Source organism: Montipora foliosa, chromosome 4 (assembly GCF_036669935.1).
Source record: "Montipora foliosa isolate CH-2021 chromosome 4, ASM3666993v2, whole genome shotgun sequence".
NCBI classification, from domain to species: domain Eukaryota; kingdom Metazoa; phylum Cnidaria; class Anthozoa; order Scleractinia; family Acroporidae; genus Montipora; species Montipora foliosa.
This window is the reverse complement of record NC_090872.1, coordinates 45,837,581-45,852,580: the sequence shown is the minus strand read 5'-3', so window position 1 is coordinate 45,852,580 and position 15,000 is coordinate 45,837,581. Positions and strand designations below refer to the sequence as shown.

Genomic DNA, 15,000 nt, shown 5'->3' with positions numbered 1-15,000 from the left:
TCAAAGATATCATCACAACCAACAAGGTGGGCGATAAATTGACAGACGCCAATGGGAAACACACGCGGCCGAATCGTTCAAGTGGCCACGATTTCCGACGACCGTATTTTTCAAAAAACGGTCAACGGTCTGGATGGAGATTTCAGACCCATTAACAGAAATGGCAAAACAGCCCGAGGAACAGTCCATATCCTCCGAAGAAAAAGGAGGAGGGGAGAGCCCAGAAGTAGACCAAGTGTCTCAGGTGGGTTCCACTGCTTATGAGTTCAGTGTCGCACAAGCACTACTATGCTTTTATCAGCTACTATGAAGTCTTGCTGGCCAATCACAACCATTGCAATATTAGTCGTTGTCTCTTAAGCTTTAAAGCCAATTTATCAACCTTTAATATATAGATTTACCCAAGCCTAAAAGCGGAGTTCCCGGCTTGTTTATTTTTACGGGCTGTAGGATTGGTGAAAATAAAAGGCTTTGGAACTGCCCGCCTTTTGGTTTTCCCGGATATTGCTTAATTATGTAACATTTTCTTCGCTGCCTTACTAGTGAATTCCACGGTTAATTTCACCTGAAAAACTGACTGATCGCATGAATCACGAAGGGATGAGTGTGATATCGGTTTTTCCAGCGAAATCTACTGTCGAATTCACCAGTTAGGCAATTAATTTTTCTTGAATCGCAAGAGTTTTAAAAGAAAACAAGCAAATCCTCAACAAGCGAACGAAAAAGGAAAGAAGCCATTTCAGAGTCGACTGTCAAACCCCAGCGAATAGGAATCACGCTAAAATTGGAATTCACAGACGTACTATAGAAAAGAAAAGAATTTGTGGAGTAACTTCTTCCACCAACTTTAAGCTATTACTGGTGTACCGTTTTGTCGTTCTCGTTCTCTTTCTCTCTTCTTTCGTTTCTGTTCTTCTGACATAGGCCGTCCAGGGATCTTGCAACCTTAGTAGATTCGAAATTTAAAATCTTAAGACATACCAAAAACTGCAATTCAGAGCAAACAGCAGCCCTAAACAAATTAAAAATAAACACTCAGCTTTAAGTTAATATCCCTCCAATGCTTGACTTGAATAACTACAGCTATATTATGTTAAACCTGGATTGAAACCAGCGAAAAATGCAAGAAAAATATATTTTCCAAACCGTACCTGAACACGAAAAACATCGACTGTCAAGAGCTTTGCTGACGTAGCATGGCTGTGTAGCCGCGTCGAGCCACAGAAAGAGCGCAAAAAATTAAGCCTCGTTCAGGTGTGAGTGTGAGTGTGAGTGTCTGACTTGGCTTGAGCCTGCGATCCAATCAACAGCCAGTCCCGGGTCAGCGGTCAACTTAAAAAGAAAACAGCTGACCTCGATAAAGTCTAACTTGAGCCTGCAATATGGTTACGTGATACTGGTCAGCAGATACCTTGTTTTTACAGGTGTCAATTGACCATAACTTTGATGTCCAATATCAAAGATGTATGCTGTAAACTAGCTATAGTGTAAACTGGAGTATTGCCTCCTCGATGAGCTCTAAACTGTAGCTCGTGATATGGTTACGTGATACTGGTCACATTGGCATACATGGAGGGGCGGACGGACGGACGGACGGACGGAAGGACGATTGGTTGATTTAAACTTCAACTTTTGGAAAATAGGAGTTTTTAAAACCTATCACAATCGAGGAGAATGTAATTTTTATGACTAACATAGATACCTACTGTGGAACAGAAGTCGCTCTTCGTCTACCAAGCTCCATGTCAAGTACTGTCCACAAAAAAGACAGAAAATCAAGAACGCAAATACACGTTAAGTGAGTGAATGTAACGCAAAAAAGGATAGTCCAAATTCGTTCTGAAAACCCTAAGCAAAGCAAAGGAAAGGAAAGGAACTTTATTTAAGGGTCTAGTCGTTCTATCACTGGAGCACTAATTGGGGACATTGTAAACTGAAATTAACAATTAACGCAAATCAAGGAAAAATTGAGGAAAGGGGAAACCGGAGTAAATATAACCTCACGGTGCAAAGTAGAGAACCAACAAACTCAACCCAGTTATTACGCCGAATTTGGGAATCGAACCCGGGCCACATTGGTAGGCGGCGAGTGCTCTCACCACTGCGTCATCCCTACCCCCCTCCGTCATCCTTGCACCTCTTAAGGGTACGTTTTCTTTGATTTTTTTTTATGCAGGGTCCACATTTCCAATTGTCCGATGGGATACTGTGGGTGGTTTGCCGAAAGGAAAACACGGTTTCCCGTTTGTTCAGCAACGTTCAGTCCTGTTGGATGGGGTTAATACCTGAATAGGTGTCCCCGTGCTGAGAATAGCACATTGGTCATCAATCATCCGTCCCACCTGTGTGATTGTTTGTGGACCGAGTTACAGTTTATCTCAAACTGACTCGAGGGTTTTTCTCCGGTTACTAAGTCTTCCTCAGTCAACAAATCGACTCACAGCTAATAAAATGTGGCTGCGATGCTGAGTTCCGACATCAAACATGAACTATATAGCACGCAGTTTCCAGATTAGCCTTATGTCTGATTCCGGTCTGATGTCGTGCGCTGCGCCCTTCGCAAATTCAGTCCCAAAGGGGAAAATGGCGATTAGGAACAGCCATTTCTCCTAATACAATGGACTAAAGCTCAACCTCTGCAAGTCTAAACAATGGGAAAGGTTTATCCACCAGCCTACACTTTAAACCTACCAAATCTCACATCTCACTCTCTCATTCATCACATGTCAAAAGCGCCATCCCATACTTCCAGCTCTTCATACCGGGATGACCGTGCAGCAAATCAATGAACGCTTCCCTTTGCATTTATTTATCTTTATTTTTCATGTCACTACGCTTCAACCAACAACATTGCTTCGACATCCAATATAAAGACTTCCACAGCCCAGAACCCCTTGATTCACTCTGATGACGGGCGAACGCTCAAGGTGACATCTTCCAAATCTCAACATGGTACAATGTACCTCAGCAGGAGCCCATCTGCAGCGTGCAACTTCCGTACAGCGTCTGTGAAACGGCGTTTTCACAAGTAGGTTTATTTTTAGACTAGCCCTTCCCGAGAATTAAGTCAACAAACAAAGGCAGTTCCGGTTCGGTGACCCTTTGACATCAGCTTAATTTCTTGTAATTGGTCATCGGGCTCCTGTGGGAGTCTCATTCGCGGGAAATTCAATCTAAAAATAAATCGGTCTGTGAAAACGCCGTTACACGAACACAGTAGAGTTGTAGGCTCCGGGTCATGGGTTCCTGACCTCAGTAAACTCGTTTGATACCAATACCAAATTTTGGTGTTGCGCTCACCCACCGACCCACCACTGGTGTCTTTTAGAAACCAAATCTGGTGAAGGCAAAGAATACTGTCATCACCAACAATACCATAAATTTATTATCAGGACCAACTGAACTATTTACGGTTCGATGATGCACACCTGGCAAGTCGGACATCACATTAATTATATTAGCTCTGGTAATTAAACTGGTGAAGACGTGAACTGATTATTTTCTGATTTCCTCGAGAAAATGTCCCAAATTACTAACAAGATAAGTTAAGTTCTCATAAAAAAACAAAGAAAGTGACGTAACCTATTACTAAGCACCTTTTTGCTCATCTTACCATTTCAGCAAATCTCTGCAGAAACGAAAACAAGACTTGAACTTTAACAAACATGATGTAGCAATTACAAAAAGTATTTTGAAGACTGATAAAAGAAGCCAGGGCTTTGTAGAGATATGTCTTGCCTTCTTAACGCAGGGTTCTCCTTGCTTAAATCAACTTCTCTTTCCTTTAAAGCCTTGTAGTCCTGAAGATATAAATCATTCTTCTTCAACCCACTTTGAGCTTATACCTAGAAACTTCGATTGACTAAAAATGAATAAGTACTCTTTCAAAGAGGGTCATAAGCTATTTTATGTAAAAAGGATAGAAAAAGAAAAAAAGAAACAAATCTCTGACCAGTGGAGAACCTGCCAAGGCCGTTGAGATGTGAGGACGAATTGGCTGTGGGCCATGCTTGGTAAATGATTGTACTTCATCGATTCTTTCCAAAGCTACGGTAATACGAGCCACAAAAACGTCCAACTTGTCTCGCAACATTGCTGCGAAACTAGTCGAAAATTAGTTGAAAAGCGATATTGCAAGATTTAAATCTCACGCACGACCTGTCTTGCAACAAAGAAATTGTGTTGATTTTTGGTGCAGAAAGTAGAACGGACCTCTCCAATTATCTCGAGTCAACTTGAGGTCTCATCATGGGTTCAAGGTGTCAATTTTGAAAAACGTTCTTATTTCGTCAGTATTTAGGCTAAAAGAATAAAATAAACATTTTAACGCTCCTTGAATGCAGTTTTTTCTAGAGGTTTAAAGTGCAACTAACCCCAATTTTTTTATTTCCTAAAAATAATCTTGCTATTCGTCTAAGCTTTTCTGCGAAAATTTTTTTGTCCTAGCTTATTTCGTTCATTTTACTAACTTGCCAAAGTTTTCAAATTTGGCGCTTTTTTCGGCCACGGCCGAGCACTTGGAAGAATGGGCCTTAGTTGTACTATGACGTCATCGAAGGACATCAACATTCGCGTGGTGCAGAGAAAGCAAAGAATCGTAGGCCAAGACAATCATCGATTTGAGAAGAAACTTTTGGTTATACCTGACCGCTGTATGGTGTACGGCTGTAACAATAAAGCAGACCCCGAAAATGGAATTGGCCTGCCTAAAATTCCGTTTTTTGGAGACGATCGTAATGAATGCCGCAGAAGACGGAAGAAATGGATCGACTTAGTACTTGGCAGATGAGCCCATTGGAAACCAACGAAGCATTCAAAGATCTGCTCCCTACATTTTAGAAGAGATGTTCTCTCGGATGTGCACTGCTCTTCCCGGGCAAGAAAAGCCATCTTCACCAAGGTTTATGGCAGACGATCTTGGGCCGTGTGTCTTCCCAACAATTCAGACAAACGACCCTGAATTCGGGCAGATTGACCGTTCCCCCCGATATCAGAAAGAACAAGGAGAATGGTGAACACCTATAATACAACTACAGAGAATCAGGCAAACATACTGCTTCTAATGTACAACGAATAAGATTAAAATACTTTCATACAGACGGTCAAGCTTGCTGACGAAAGAAACACGGCGATTTGTTTACATAATTTACCGTAGACAGTACTCCCGCGAAATGATTTTCGAAAACTCATCAAGACTCCGCTTGAACTGCACCGTCTAGTCAAGGGGTTCAATGAAGTTTGCAGTAGATTACTGGGCTAATCAATGTAAGCGGCGGTCACTCTTATCTTTTACAAGGGTTTGAGAGAAAATCAAGGCAGAGCATTTTTTTCAACAATCGGCTGTGACAAAAATTTTCAAGTAAACTGTGTCAGCGTTTTTCAATTTTTGGACCTGAATTCCCGGTTAAAAACATTATTTAACTTTCATGGAGGGTAACAAATGCAAAACGCAATATATCCAATATGGCCGATACCCTTTAGTTGAAAATTATTTAATAAATATTTTGAAGTTCAAAATCGACTGCTTAAAAGAATTAAGGAAAATTTAAAATCCATGCCGGGTAGCTTAAACCTACAGAATGGGTCCACCTGCTTTTGCTTTGAAAACATAACAAACAAGAATCCTTCTTTGGATTCAAAACTACATTCACGGAGCATTAAAATTATATTTCTTTCATTCCCATAGTATAAATACTAACGAAATGAAAACGCTCTAAAAAACGGACATCTCGAACCTATGACGAGACCTTAATTAATGTTACCTCAGTTTGCCTCTCAACCGTAGACTCTTTCTGCTGAAGAGATGAAGTCAGTTTCAACTTATAGTTTTCAAGTTCAAGATGACAGTGTGAAAAGAAAACAACTTTTTTTCCCTTCATTTTTTTACTGCATGTGGCCACTGGAAATCTTTATCATGATAGAACAAATCTATTATAGTTAAGCTTTCGAACAATTCCAATAAGGCTATTAGGCGACTTGCATTTCCTAGTTTTTTTAGCCGTTCCAAGTTTGCCTAAAATATCGGCCCTTTTCGAAGATTTGATTAGGGTACCCCCTTTTGCTCTCTTATTCTAGGCCTTTTTTCGAGCGGTTTTTTGCATCAAGTTATATCAAGAAGGCGTCACCTTATTAAATTACTCTGAAAGGCTTTTGGCAACTGTACATGTTTCTGTTACTCATCTGACAGTATTAGAGTAAAGATTTCTTTAAAAAAGTCTAGAGAGGCTATCAAGTCTCAAGCAAGCCTTATAAGATTTCCAAAATGAAAGTTAACGTTTGAAATGGCCATGAGTGTTACTATTGCTAACATAACGAAGATTATAGAACGGCACATAAAAGGGCAAACTATCAAGTATATGTATGTATGCTATCGGTGGAGAGACGTATCTTTAAGTCCCTACTACGTTTATTTTTTGGCCCCGTTTATCTATAGTGTCTGCTGTGTAGTACTTCAAAAAGTTTTTCCCTCATAGTATATTCACGCGTTTTAGCGGCTTTTGATTTATACGCAAAAACATTTTGCCGAGCCAGTTAGGCCCTGCAACAACAACAACAATAACAATGTTTATTAACACACACTTAGACTAATTACAAAGGATTGTTATATACATTACAAGTTAATTAAAGAAAATAATTAGGAAAGTAGTTTAGGTAATTGGAGCCTAGAGGTTAAAGGAACCGTAAGGTTACCTCTAGTAACTATTTACAGTTAAATTTAAATAAAAAAGGAGCAACAGAAGAAGAAAGAGACCAGTACCAGTTAATAATCCATATGCTTGATGATATTAATTTAAAGGTGTTTTTACACAATTCCTAAGAGTATTGTTTAAACAGTAGATATTGCTTTACTTCTTTGGCAAAGGAAAATGTACTGAGATCTTTCAAGTAACAAGGGATATCATGCCAGAGGTCAATCGCCTTATAGAAAAACATTTGTTTCCCAGTGTTGGTTCGAATACGTGGTTTGCAGAAATTTTGCTTTGATGCATACCTTGTGTTGTATGTATGTCGGCTCTTAGCATTTTGAAATAGGTTATCAAACACCTTTGGTAAAAGCCCTTTATGCCACATATGTGTAAATTTTAAAGCATGGAGGTGGTAAACATTATCTACTGTTAAAATGTCTAAAAGATTTAAGAAAGGGGAGAGCGCTTTCAGTGTAAGGCCCAGATGTAGTTACAAAGAACATTAATCTTAGGACCGCATTTTGTTTAGATTGCAACGTTTGCAAATGCGTTTTATAAGCACTTTCCCAAGCATATGATAGGTAAGGGTAGATAAGGTTATAATAAATTTGTTTCAGTTGATGAATAGATAGATAGTGTCTTAGTGAAACACGAGAACAGATATAAGAAATATGATATTTCCATGTTAGTGACTCATCTATCATAACACCTCGATATTTTATGTGATCTTTTTTCCTCAACAGATGGCACGATCCCGGCGTCCATGCTTTGTAATTTTATTTCTATATTTTCAGAAGTTTTTCTAGAAGATTTAATTATCATATAATTAGTTTTGCTAAAATTTATAGAAAGTTTGTTAACATCGCACCATTCCTTAACTTTCTCTAATTCAGGGAGGTTGCGCGGTAGATCATGGTGGGCGGACGTGTTTCATTGACATCCACTTAGTTTGCACAGTAGACGCTTCTCCGACATGTGGTCTTTTCAAATTATAGTATAAATCTTCTAGAGTAAGAAATGCGCCTTTGCAAACGATAATGCCCGCAAAGAAAAATAAGAGAGGCGATCGTGGCTCGGTAGAAGAAGAGACAAGTACTGCGAAGAAGACGGCCAATATGGCCGCCGACAATGATCCAAGAATTGAAGAATCTATACACAAGATAAACGAACAAGAGCAGCCAAGCCTCCTCGAAATCAAGCAGTTATTGGTGGATATTCAGATCCAAATAGCGGCGGTACTCACCGAAAATCTAAAACTTAGGAAGGAAACTGAAGAATTAAAAGACTCCGCAAATTTTAATGAGAAGGAACTCAATGATCTGAAGGACTCCTTGCTAAAGACGAAGAACGAAAACAAGACCTTAAAAGATTTTCTGGAGGAAACGAGGAGAGAGCTGAAAGCGGTGAAAGATGACTTTAGAGAGCAGAAGGAAGAAACTGAACAATTGTGGTCTGCTTTCGACGATTTGGAACAATACACGCGAAAGAACTCGCTAGAAATACACGGAATACCACAAAATGCATACTCGGATACGGATACGGATAAAGTGGCCGAAGCTTTGAACATAACTGTAGAGCCCGAGGACATCGAGATTTCTCACAAGCTGAGGAGGGGCACGGCTATTATAGTTAAATTTTGCAGTCACAAGGTAAAGTCCAAAATTTACAAGGAACGCGTTAAATTAAAGCATGTTAAAATCTCGGATCTTTTTCCAAGTTACACTTCCACTGGACAACAGCACCGAATTTTTGTTAATGAGAAACTTACAGCTTACAGGAGAAGGATGGTCGGAAAAGCCAACAAACGAAGGCAGGAAGGAACTCTTACTAGTGTTTGGACGTTGGACGGTAAGATGTACATTAAAACCTCGCCTGAAGGCGCCCCCGTAAGAATATTTTCTGAAGAAGATCTAGATAACTTATAACTGTTTTGGAATGTTTCACGGCTGGTGGAGAGCGTCTCTACAATTTGCAAAACAACTGAGAGCTACGAACTTTTCTCGCAACAAATTATCTTTTAACCCTTTTATCAGTTTTAGTAGATGTCTTTCTGCTAGTATACACAAGGTTCTTTGCTCCCTTTCAGTTTATCTGTGATGCACTTTATTCTTTATAAATTATATATGAGTGTGAGACTTTTTATGAAAATCTGTACCGTTCCAAAACGCAAGTGAGCGACTTTCCGGAAGACTTTTTTCCACCCACACGAGAATTATTAAATGACGAAAAGCGATCCTCTTGTGAAGGCCAGTTAACTGCTAAGGAATGCCTGGAGGCCCTAAAAGACATGGCGGCGGGAAATCATCTGGTACAGATGGCCTACCATGTGAATTCTACATGGTTTTCTGGGAAGACATAGGAGAAACCCTCACCAGTGCTTTTAATTTCTCCTATGAAATATGTAACCTGACTATATCACAAAGCCGAGGAATTGTCAAACTCATACTCAAAAAGGATTCTGACCCTATCTTGATTAAAAATTGGCGCCCCTTAACTCTATTAAATTGCGATTGCAAGATTGCTTCAAAAGCCATCGCGAAGCGAATCAAAACAGATCTACCAGAGCTAATATCAGATGATCAAACAGGCTTCATTAAAACCAGATGCATCAGTGACAACATACGTACACTAGACAGCGTCATCAAATATACAGGTAATAAAAAAATCCCTGGACTTCTTCTTTTTCTGGAGTTTGAAAAGGCTTTCGATGCTCTCGAATGGTCTTTTATCAACAAAACTCTTCAACATTTTGGCTTTGGTCCCTCGCTGTCAAGTTGGGTCAGGCTCTTTTATTGTAACATCGAAAGCTGCGTATTAAACAATGGATGGACAAGCAATTTTTTTAATCTAAGCCAAGGCGTCAGACAAGGGTGCCCTCTATCGCCTTACCTTTTCATACTCTCTGTAGAAATACTCGCTGAAGCCATACGAAATAAAAGCGAAATTAGAGGTAGTAAGATACAGGATACTGAATTTAAATTAAGCCAATATGCAGACGATACGACGCTCATTTTAGATGGATCTGAACAATCCTTTAAGTCTTCGCTTTCTTTGATAGAAGCTTTTGGCAAAATATCTGGCCTCAGACTGAATGACAAGAAAACAGAAGCTCTTTGGATAGGGTCTAAAACAAACAGCAATCAAACATTTTGCCCCGAAATGAATTTTAAATGGCAAAAGGGAAAGACTAAGGCACTGGGCGTTTGGTTCGCAACGGATCAGGATACGGCAATATCTTTTACTTACAACGAAAAGCTTACGAAAGTTAAATCTATCTTAGGATGCTGGAAATTTCGAAGACTTAGCTTAATAGGGAAAATTGTTGTTCTGAAGAGCCTAGTAGCGTCGCAACTTGTACACGTACTCAAATCGTTGCAAACTAAGCACCATGCAATTAAAGAGATTAATAGGATGTTTTTTTAAATTCTTATGGAATGATAAAGGTGCTAAAATTAAACGCAAGGTTATGATCAATGATTATTCTGAAGGTGGACTCAAAATTATCGATATTACAACTATTAACAAATCCCTTAAAGCTACCTGGGTTAAAAAATACCTGAACACAGAAAACTGCAGCAAATGGAAAGTTTTTTTTATCTAGAACTCGCAACATATGGAGGCAACGCCGTCTTCGAAGGGAACCTAAACAAAAAAGACATCGGTAATCTAAACATAGAAGACCCATTTGTTAAAGAAGTTATAGAAATATGTTCTGAGACCTTCTTTGAGAAAGGAATAGTGTCCAAAGATCACTTTCTAGCTCTACCTCTGTGGCAAAATTCATTAATAAGGATAAACAATGCACCAGTACTATGCAAAGATTGGCTTGCCAAAGGTATAACACAAGTAAAATATTTAATGGATGATTCTAACAACTTTCTTTCCCTTGCCAGCTTTCAAAATAAATATCAACTCAAAGTCAGACCACTAACTTTTTTGGCATAATCTCTGCTGTTAAACCTTTACAGCAACAGATTCCGAGGTCTCAGCTGAAGTATGACAATTTCATGAACACGTTCCTAAAGCACAAAAAACCATCGAGAATAGTTTACAAGAAATTAATTTCTGACTAAGCGGAACCACCGCTATTATCTCAAGAGAGGTGGCAAAAAGATATCGGGTCCACAGCCAAGGTAAAAATTGACTGGGGAAAAGCCTACCTATTGTCTGCTGCGTGTACAAAGAGTTCCAAATTAATTGACTTCAATTTCAGATTTTTACATAGACGGCTAACGACCAATAATTTCTGGCAAAAAATAGGAATTAGACAGGACGGAACATGCACCTTCTGCCATGATAAAAAAGAAGATATGTTACATTTATTCTGGGAATGTGAAAAAAGTAGAATTTTTTGGAATGACCTCTCTATATGGCTGCAGGCGTGCCACGTGCTTTCAAAAGAGAACCACTTAGGAATGGAAACGGCCTTTGGCCTGAAGCCAGACGACTCCAATTTTAAACTCCAAATTAATTTTTTTTGCCTAATGGCTAAGCACTACATTTGGATTTGCCGTTTGAAAGAACGATCTCCAACCCAAAACAACTTCTTGCTTTCCCTGAAACAGACGCACCAATTGGAAAACAACACAATAAGAAATTCAAAGAAATGGAAGCCACTTCTGTCCCCGCTGCAACGAGTCTCCTAAACCCTTAACCTTAACCTTGAATTTTTAAATATAGATTCCTCTATTTTAAAACTATCATTATAAATGTAACCCTAAAGGAAAGAGATGGTTTTTAGAAGTGCTAGAAGTCGTATTTCATTTATTTATTTTATCTATTATTATTATTTATCTTTTTTTTTTTTCATGTTAGAAAACGTAATTTTATTAATGCTTAGTAGTGCTGTAATTCATGTCACGTTCGTATTGCAATACTCATTGTATCGTTTACTGTAGTTTGCAATGTTTTATGGTGTAAGTGTGCATATTTAAAAAATAAAATTATTATTAAAAAAAAAAACTTTCTCTAATTCAGAATTAATTAGTGCTTCAAGGCTCTTCAAGTCACAAGCTGATGCAAAAAGATTAGTATCATCTGGTAACTAATGACGACAAAGATGTAACTTGATCGCATGTCTTCAGAAAGAAATGCGCAAAAGTGTTTCATAGTTATCAGATGACTAATGACATGTATTTTATCACCGTTTTCGTTTCAGTCTTCCTGAAGGTGCTGTCTCACGGCAATTTTTCGTGCTGGTTGTCTCGCAATGCCAGTACAAGGGCAAGTTACACAGAATGTTGCCTAAGTGTGACACTTGGTAACGGTAGGTAGGTAGGTAGGTAGGTAGGTAGGTAGGTAGGTAGGTTAGGTACATTTCACTAACCCCTATCTTCATCGACCAGGTCCCTGTACAACTAAAATTGACTAGTGACTACATGTATAATAAATCGAGTACAAAAATCAGTCAAACGATGCTAACTTCAACGAGGACGTCAGAATACAAAATATAGCCAGACTTATTTCAAAACAAAAAAAAAAACAAAAAAAAAAAAACGAGGGCGTTACTAAACACAGGAATGGAACGCAACGGAACGCAACGGAATATACCGGAATAAACCGGAATATGCCGGAATGAGGCGGAATAACACCGGAATGAAACGAAATGAATAAGAATGGTACCGGAATATACCGGAACGAGCCAGAATGACACCGGAATGAGGCGGAATGACACACAAATAAAGCGGAATATACCGGAATGAACCTGAAAATGCCAAAATTTGGTGTTTTAGTTCGCGCCGACCGATTTTCGGTTGTTTCAGTCAGCTTTTTTGTGTCACGTGATTCCCCAAGGGAATTGCATGTGTTTTTGCCTTTTGTCACATTTGGAACACTTCGATCACGAGAAAAATTTGACAGGTATTTCCGTCGCTAAATAATGATTATTTGTTGTGGAAGTAATATTTTTTTGGTGAACAAATACAGTGGCAACAGAAACGGAATGTTATTCTAATTGTTTTTGTCTATGGATCTCGGAGACGGCTTTCACTGTGCGAGTCAGAAAACCCGTGAACATTTTTATTTCATTCTGACAGGTCAATTGTGTATTGACCAATCACAATCATGTTCAACGAACCACAAACTGATCACCGTTGCTGCTTGCCTGCTTCCCACGACTCACACGTGATGGAGATATACGGAAATCGATTCGCGCAAACGGCCGGAAGACTCTTTTTCTCCTCCCGATTGTTGGAAATAATGCCATCGAACCTGAACGTAGTGTTTCCTTGTTTGAAGAAAAAAGTCAGAAGCACAGAAAAAAGATTGATCGTTGATAATATATTTACATGAAGAATGGTGAGAACATATCGTGACTCGTTCCAACCCTTGTTACTTTCCCTATGATGTAAACTGTTTTTTTCTGTCAGTCTCTCTGTTCTGCACCACTAAATTCATTCACAGTCCGAGTAGAATGATAGAAATTCCTTTTTGTTCCTTGTCATCCCGGTCCACGCTAATCAGCTTGATTCTGGTGTCCTTCTGGTTTATTCTGCCTTATTCTGTTGTCATTCCGCCTTGTTCCGGCACATTCCGGTCTATTCGATTCCGGTAATTCCGCTTTATTTGTGTTTCATTCCGGCTCGTTTCGGTATATTCCGGTACCGTTCTTGTTCATTCCGTCTCATTCCGGCATATTCCGGTTTATTCCGGTATATTCCGTTCCGTTCCGTTCCTGTGTTTAGTTACGCCCCAAAAAACGAATCAACAGCAATTTCATAAGCCTAAAAAATTTCATTCCCCTACAGAATAATTGTCCAATTCATTGTTACATTTGTGTGCATTGTCGTCTTTAACTTGAGAGACGCTAGCGCAGTTGAAGTCATGACGATAACAGGCGATTTCTTGTTCATTTGCAGTTCAGTAAAATAAAACGACTAAAGGTATTTTATGAAACAAAACTAAACAAAGTAAGGCTCTTGAGAATTACGGAAGTAAAGGCTGTACAGTCCACATCGAATTTGTTTTTAATGATGGCCGGGGATCAAAAAGCCACTAAAGCTAAATAGTATACTCGGTTTAAACTGTGAAAATGTATGTCGCAAAACGATTTGGACTTGGGCATCGGTAACATGTAGATTGTCTTTGTATTCGCAAATCTTAAATCTACCCGGCCGCTGAGATGATTTCCACAAAACAGCGGTGAGAGGAGAGACTTTTGGTTTCGCAAATCACACCGCGAGGCAGTATCACTCGCTACAGCACTGCACGTTCCGTACCATGCAACACAGTTGATCCACAAAACTATTCTCGTGATTTTTAGTAGGGTGATCCATTTTAGGTAGTCCATCACTAGTCCATTAAGTAGTCCACGGACCTTGTCCAGCAGGGTAGTCTATGGACTAGTGGTCAGTGAAATGTACCTACCCAAATAGGTAACAGTGGAATGCGATCCAGTTTCAATTTTGCCAGCAAAACATAGCATCACCCTAAATCAAATATTATCACTAAGCTAAGGGACAGAAGACTACAATAATAAAAAACAACACTTGAAGTGATCTTTACTTTTGTTGTATTCGTGCAACTTGTCCCGTTACCTTGACCACAAAAACTTGGTGCAATGAAAATTGCAGATTTCAATTGGGCGCTTTCAAGAACTTGAATGAAAAAACGAAAATTGATTTTGATCACGCCTAGATTTGCTTACAAAGTAACATAAGAAAAAGCATGCTAAGAGGAAGAATCGAGCAGATTGGTGCAGATCATCGATTGCAAAAACGTATTTCATCATCATCATCATCATCTGGTCGAGCGAGCTCGGACATTAATTTCTACCACGTCATCCATTATGATCCAGCATCAGGTTTGGGAAGTTTTCGGGGAGGCATCCAGGGTCTCTACTTAATTGGGCGATGTAGGTGGTAGCTGGACGTCCGACTCGAGTGTGGCCATGGCGAGGGGACCAGAGTAAAAGGTACTTGGAGAAACTTGCCTCATGCAGAAAGTGACTCTGTGACCTTCACTTTCGTCTCCACAGCCCCACGAAAGAAACAAGGCCACGGCAACCAGCTGACTCGGTTCAGAATAACGCCAACAATTTCACTTCCCACCATTCAAATCAATCGATATCAAATATCTAACTGGTTTTAGCTTATCTAATTAAAACATTAACTACTCAACTTACGTTGTAACTGTTTTTCTTTGCGGTCTAGATTTTGTCTTCTTTCCAACATTTCTTCCTCGCATTCCCGTTTGTATCTAAGGAGAAAATAATGGCGAGAAAGAGCATTTTGCACGATGTTGCGAATGTAGTCGCTGTTTTGGCCAGGCCATTACTGTCCTGGACTGATGTAACTCGGTATCCAGTCAGTTTATT

At 39.3% G+C, this 15,000-nt stretch overlaps 1 protein-coding gene across 1 annotated transcript; it reads left to right on the top strand.

Annotated features, from left to right (window-relative positions):
- The first annotated feature begins 7,723 nt into the window (after positions 1-7,723).
- On the top strand, positions 7,724-8,611 carry LOC138001436 (uncharacterized protein PF3D7_1120000-like). The gene has a single exon (XM_068848064.1). It carries the CDS (start codon positions 7,724-7,726, stop codon positions 8,609-8,611), a length of 888 nt encoding a protein of 295 aa, XP_068704165.1.
- The last annotated feature ends 6,389 nt before the right edge of the window (positions 8,612-15,000 follow it).